Source organism: Chaetura pelagica, unplaced genomic scaffold, assembly GCF_000747805.2.
Source record: "Chaetura pelagica isolate M959 unplaced genomic scaffold, ChaPel_1.0 scaffold999, whole genome shotgun sequence".
In the NCBI taxonomy this organism is placed as follows: Eukaryota; Metazoa; Chordata; class Aves; order Apodiformes; family Apodidae; genus Chaetura; species Chaetura pelagica.
Window position 1 is genome coordinate 132241 of NW_009954607.1, and position 6609 is coordinate 138849.

General features: G+C 51.7%; 1 protein-coding gene across 1 annotated transcript in view; it reads left to right on the forward strand.

The window, feature by feature from the left end:
* KIF23 (kinesin family member 23) overlaps positions 1 to 6609 on the forward strand; it is a 36564-nt gene that overhangs the window by 4519 nt on the left and 25436 nt on the right. Inside the window, 4 exon segments of the mRNA XM_010005449.1 lie at positions 1617 to 1713; positions 2387 to 2528; positions 3331 to 3423; positions 3426 to 3448. Of these exon segments, the coding sequence (XP_010003751.1) occupies positions 1617 to 1713; positions 2387 to 2528; positions 3331 to 3423; positions 3426 to 3448 (355 nt within the window).

Below are 6609 nucleotides of genomic sequence, written 5' to 3' on the forward strand. Positions count from 1 at the left end.
AATTCAGCACCATGATGTCTCCTGAGCAAGCCATAAGCCACAGTGGAAGGCCAAGCCAAGGAGGAGTGAGACAAAAGCCCTTTTGCAGTTAGTGACTCTTGAGCATAAGTTGAATTTTGGAGGTTTCAACCCATATTTTAGGTCATATATAGAGAGTCCTTCTGCTTTGTGTGCAGGTCTGTTGCAATTCTGCTTATGTTCATCTCCCTCTTTCCACACTGGGCTAAAGCCCCATCAAAGTTGGTCTTTCCCAGCAGTGAGGCATGGGAGGGGTTTTCTGTTCCCAGTCTGGAACAGACTATTGTTCCCTGTCCAGACATAGACTTTCCCCCTCATACATGGTATGGTTATAACCAACATGTTGCTCCTTCTCTTATAATGGTGATCACAATAAAAAGCAACTTGTTTCATTAATTTACGTTGTGATTTCATAACTCTCTCCATGCACTCTCTGAAATGACAATCTCAAAGTGCTGGCAGGGTGTAAGAAAGAAGGATGCTGCAACATTCCATGCCCTTCAACAGAAGCTGTGGTACAGCTTAATTCACAGCCCGTGGCAATCACAGCCTGAATGCTGCCTTACCCCCAGGGCCTTCCAAAGCAGGGCTGATCTGTTCTCCTTGGTTGCTGGATCCAAAACCCAGAGTGCAAACTTGGTTACAAAGAACTGCTGAAATAGCAGCTCTGTTCCTTGCTGGGGGGCAATGGGTGGTGAGCAATGGTAAAAGAAGCAAAGCCAGCCATGCCAGGAATCATAGACTCACAGACTGGTTTGGGTTGGAAGGGACCTTAAAGATCATCTAGTTCCAACCTCCTGCATGGGCAGGGGCACCTCCCACTAGATCAGGTTGCTCAAGGCCCCATCCTGAAGATCTCCAGGGATGGGGCAGCCACAACCTCCCTGGGCAACCTGCTCCAGAATCTCACCACCCTCACGTGAAAGAACTTCTTCCTAATGTCCAACCTGAGCCTCCCCTCTTTAAGCTTCAAACCATTGCCCTTTGTCTTCTCACTACACACCCGTGTAAAAAGTCCTCCCCAGCTTTCTTGTAGGCCCCTTCAGATATTGGAAAGTTGCTGTAAGGTCACCATGGAGCCTCCCCAGGTTTCTCAGCCTGTCCTCATAGGGGAGATGCTCCAGCCCTCTGATCATCTTCGTGGCTTCTTCTGGGCACGATCAAGGAGTTCTATGTCCTTCTTATGCTGGGGACTCCAGGACTGGACACAGTGCTCCAGCTGGGGTCTCACCAAAGCAGAGTAGAGGGGGAGAACCACCTCTCCTGACCATCTGGCCGTGCTTCTTTGGATGATGTGAAAAAGGTTTTCAGAGCTACAGGGATGCACCTACGAGAGCCTGAGCACGTAACAGGGAGGTTGGCCCCTAAGTCCTTCTTCCCCCAGCTCAGGGTTCAGCCAGGGAAGGTTCAGCCAGGTGAGCTGAGGGTGGTGGCAACTTCAACCCCATCAACAGACCCAAATCTTGTTGCTGTGCCTGAATTCTCCGTGGGGAAGGGAGAAATGACCGACAGACAGAATCCAGCTCTTAACTGAGCCTGATCTGCAGTGCTGTGCAAGGGGGGAGAAAGAAATAAATCCTGTCTCTGTTTCTCCCCAGGTTTCTGGAGGTGGAGAGGCCCAGGCTCAGCAAGGCTGCCCGCACCCTGGCCTTCATGTACCCCTACCTCTTCGACAGCATCCCCCTCTTCTACAGGGTATGACAACTGCTCGCTGCAGGGTTGGAAACACCAGCTGCTTCATCTTTGAAAATGTTTGGGAAAACCTGCCAGGCTTTTTGTTTTTGAAAGGAAAACAAACTCCAGCAGGAAAAGGGATTGGGTTATTTTTTCCTGCACCCATTGATGGGCAGATTCCTCCCACTTCAAAGCCCTCACACGTTGCTGGAAAGTTGCTGCCTTTGAGATGTGCAAGTTTTCCTGTTCTTCAGCTGGGGCAGGGTGGGAATTTGGCTGCAGGGAGGTCCAAGGACAGGAGGGGTGGGGATGGGGATGAGATTTGCATAAAATGGAGGTGACAGCTTTTGTCTTGAGCCCTGGGGTAATAGCCAGGGGAGGCTGAGGTTGGATCTTGGGAACAATTTCTTCCCGGGGAGGGTTGCCAGGCTCCAGGGGTGCAGTCCCCACCATGGTGGGGGATGTAGATGTGGTGCTGAGGGACATGGGGCAGTGGTGGCCTTGGCAGGGCTGGGGGGAAGGGGTGGCCTGGATGATCTTCAAGGTCTTTTCCAACTGGGGTGATAATTCCGTGCACCATGGGGCTGGGTGATGAGCAGCTGGAGAGGTGCGGGCCGGGGGGAATCACAGAAACGTGTTGTTCTCCCCTTCCCTTTGCACAGCCCACCCCGCGGACACCCCCCGGGTGCTGCAGCTGTACCAGTGCGCGGCACAGAGCTGCTCGGAGCCCGCCGTCCTGCTGCACTACAGGCACACCGCGTTCGCCTTCCTCACCTGCTTCGTCTTCGCCAGCCGCCTGCCCGAGAGCCTGGCGCCCGGGCACTTCGACTACATCGGTGAGTGAGGGACCCCGGGGAGCGACGCACCCGCTGCTGGCCCTGTCCGCTGCGCGGTTCGCGGGGCCAGCCCAGGTTGCTCCAAGCCCCATCCAACCTGCCCTTCAACACTGCCAGGGATGGGGCAGCCACAGCTTCCCTGGGCAACCTGGGCCAGGGTCTCACCACCCTCATAGCAAAGAATTTATCCCTCAGATCTCATCTCCATCTCCCCTCTTGCAGCTGGAAACCCTTCCCCCTCATCCCATCCCTCCCTGCCCGTGTCCCAAGCCCCTCCCCAGCTTTCCTGGAGCCCCTTCAGGCACTGGAAGCTGCTCTAAGGTCTCCCTGGAGCCTTCTCTTCTCCAGGCTGAACACCCCAGCTCTCCCAGCCTGGCTCCAGAGCAGAGCTGCTCAGCCCTGGGATCAGTCCTGCCTTGGTGCAGTGGGAACAGCTCCTGAAGCCGCTTCAAAGAGGTTTCACAGAGGGTTCCAGGATCCCAAAGCACTCATTTCTCACGCAGAATGACCTCAGCTGTGGCACCCTGGTGCTCCCCAGTGCCATGTCAGGGCCCCAGGACCCCGTGCAGTGAGCTGCATCCCCTCCCTCCCTCTGCAGCTGGTGGCAGTTTGGGCAGGAGGGTCTCGGTGCTTTGGCGGCGCCGCAACAAAAGCCACAGAAATGAGTAGCATAAATATTAGTCGAGTAAATATTTAAAATGTGGAGCCTGGAGCAGGGGGATGCTCTGCTGGGCCCTCCGGGTGGGGTGTTTTAAGGAGGCCAAGAGGAGCTTCTGGGTGAGTGCTGGTGGCTCTGTTCCAGGGCACAGCCACCAGGTGTTCCACGTCTGCGGGATCCTGGGCACGCACTTCCAGATGGAGGCCATCATGATAGACATGGCCCAGCACCAGGACCAGCTCCTGCTGCCCACCCCCCTGCTGCCCTCCTCCCTGCAGACCCTCTGCTCCATGGGCATCTGCGTGGCCACCAGCCTGGCTGTCATTGGGCTCTGCTCCCTGTCCCTGCGCTTCATGCCGGAGCCTCCGCAGAGAGAGAAGCCCCACGGGCATTAGGCTTTGGGTCTGGAGAGTGTTTTTGCTGCCCCATGGGACAGACCTGAAGCCACGTGTGTAGGGGAGGGGTGAGCAGGAGCTGCTTCACCTGCGGGAACCTCTGAGAACATCTTCACTTAAAACCTCCCCAGGAGCAAAACACGTCACACAGGGTTTTGGGCGCGTGGCTTTGAAGCTGGGGAGGGGTGATGAAAAGCTTTTTAATGAACTTGCTGTTTTGCCACAAGGGATGTTAAAAATGATCTTAACTTTTTAAATTATATTTTTCCTGTGAAAAAGGGAGGGAAGTGCCAATGCTTCCCAGAGCACCAGGCACCACCAGCTCTGCCTTAGGGAGGCCAGTGACTGCCCATCCCCTGGTGACACAGACGTCCTGGTCACCAGGTTAGACCAACAGCCAAGACTCTTTGGTGAAGGAATGATTAAGGCTCTCCCAGGGGCTCCCTAACTAAGGTTTCCACCTTGGAAGGGGCATCATTTTGGAGAGTAAACCCCCAGGTGCCCATTGCACAGCCTTACACTGCACCCAAGTGCCTGATGGATGCGGGGCTGAGAGAGACAGGAATTTGTTTGTTTTAAATTCAGCTTTTTAAAATACTTACCTGGAGTTACTCTGGAAGAACTCTCCATGGGACATTCCTCCAAAATACCTTTATTTTTGGGTCCAATTCCGGTGCCTATGCATTCATCCTGGGGGATAAATTCCCGTGGGACAGCTGAGCTCCTGCCCGGTGGCGCCGTCACAGCCCCACGGGCTCGTGCTGGTTGGAAAAGACCTTTAAGGTCATTGAGTCCAATCATAAACCAGCTCCACCAACCTGTCCCCCCCTCCTGGCACCAGACTTCTCCGTCCTCTGCTCACCACCTGGCTCCTCCTCCAGGCTCAGTTGTGGTACCAAGCGAAAGGGGTGTGAACCTCCCTAGTTGCTGGTGCCACTCACAGGCAAGAATGTCTTTCTTTTCATGAGTGAACAGGGTGTCTGGGGAGAACAAACCCCCAGCTGGGCAAGGAGTGGGGGGTCTGTGCAGCTGGGAGCATGGTTGGATGGAAGGCAGAACAACCCAGCTGGTAACAGCTGGGATATCTAACCTGGAATCTCAGAAGGAGCTCCAGAGTGGGACCTCTGCTCCCCTTGGGCCCTGGCTGCTGCTCCTTGCTTTCCTTGCTGCTGCACCTGGATCTTACAGCAGAAGGGAAAAGCTCTGGAGGGAGCCTGGAGATCTCAGCATCGTCTGGGTGAGGAGGGGAGCTCAGCTGGTGGCTCCATCCAGGTTCTCCCACTGGGTTTACTGAATACCAGGCAGGAGGTACAGGAACTCAAAGATTTCTGCTAGGGAATATTATCAAGCTTCTTGATAATCATACGGGTGTGTAATTTGTTTTGCATATAATTACCTCTATCAAGGTAAAATTGATGCACTTTTGAGTGACAATACAATGGCTCGTTAACCATATTCTGGGAAAATAAGTCTTTTGAAAAACCGCTTTCTTTTGAAGGCTGACCAAGATTTATATTAATATTTATAAGCACTGGGAACATAATTGTTTATTCAACAGTTTTATTTCATTAAAATAGAAAACTAAAGTAATTATTGCACTGATATATGCTAACCTGATTTGTATAGTTTCATAAAAACACCATCTGCAAAAATTAATCTCTTCAGAGATAATTGCTGATAATTGCAAAGCTTATTTACCTTGTGTACTCACTGGAAAGGAATCCGGCTCTGCCTGCAAGACATGATTTAAGAGTCTGTAAAATTTACATGAATCATTATACAGTTTGTTTTTGTTTTTCTTGGTTGCTTAACTTTGAATTTGGGAAACCCGCTTGTCCTTTTCAGGTGCAATTATTTGTAGGAAAACTACATTTAAAAAAATGTAACACTGAATTATACACTACAGCATAATCCCTCTTGATCCTGCAGCCTTTTGTCTGGCACACACTGAACGAGTCAGTGTTTGAACTTGAAGCAGCACAGGTCAGCCAGATTTCTTCTTCAGTTGGAGAAAGGCCTTAAAAAATAATCTATACAATGTACTAGATTTTATTCACATGAAGAAATAAAAAAACTCAGTGTCAAATTGCTACGAGTAAACGATACAGGATGTTTATGGGTTGCTCCATTGTGTGTCTGCCTAGAGCAAAATCCCAAACAAAAGCATTAACTTTATGACGGTTGCTCTGTTGTGTGTCTGCCTCCAGCCCAGAGCAAATCCCAAACAAAAGCATTAACTTTATGACCACCCCTCAGAGAACATCACTCATCTGCTCTTCAGCCAGGCAGGTTTTACTGCCCTGATGAACTCTGCAGATACAGCAGATTTTTAAGTCAGTCGAGTTCCTCTGGGTTAAGGTAAAAGGGGAAGCTGAATGCTCCTGAATAACCTTTCCTTCTGTGATGGTACCAGACTGTGCTCCCGTCCAACCTGCACCCATCGTGTCCAGGTGGATACCGGGTTCATTTATCCAGCCCTCAGCAGTCTGAGACCAAAGAGAAGCAAGATGCCACAGCTGCCAGCACAGTGTATTGCTGCAAGTGCAGCTCTTATCTATTTCTTCCCAGGGCGTTGGCAATCCTGCCTGGTTTTTAGGGTGCCAGCTGCCTCTTGTATCTTTTAGGGTGCAGGGAAGGACAGTTGTGACGTGTGGGGTGCCCCGTGATGGGGGGACTGCATGCAGGGCTCTGGTGCTGCTCCTGGGGAGCTCAGCTCAGCGCTGAGTTTGTCCTGGGTGTGTTACGAGAAGATTAAGAATCGTGCCTGTTTACACTGCTCAAGAAGCCAAGGCTGCTCCAGGACTTGCTCTGCCCAGCTCCAGTGACGTGTTCTAAAAGTGGTTTCCCCACCTGAACTAGAGCAGCCCTTCCTTCGCAGGAAGAAGGTCTTAACTTCACACCTCTGGCTGTTTTACACCATTAAGCGTTTCCTACAGGCTCGGAATCCACTTGTTTACCTCCAGGCAGGCCTCTCCGCCTCAACCCCAACTTTTACTTGAAATACTCAGAAAAGCAGGCAGGTACAAGA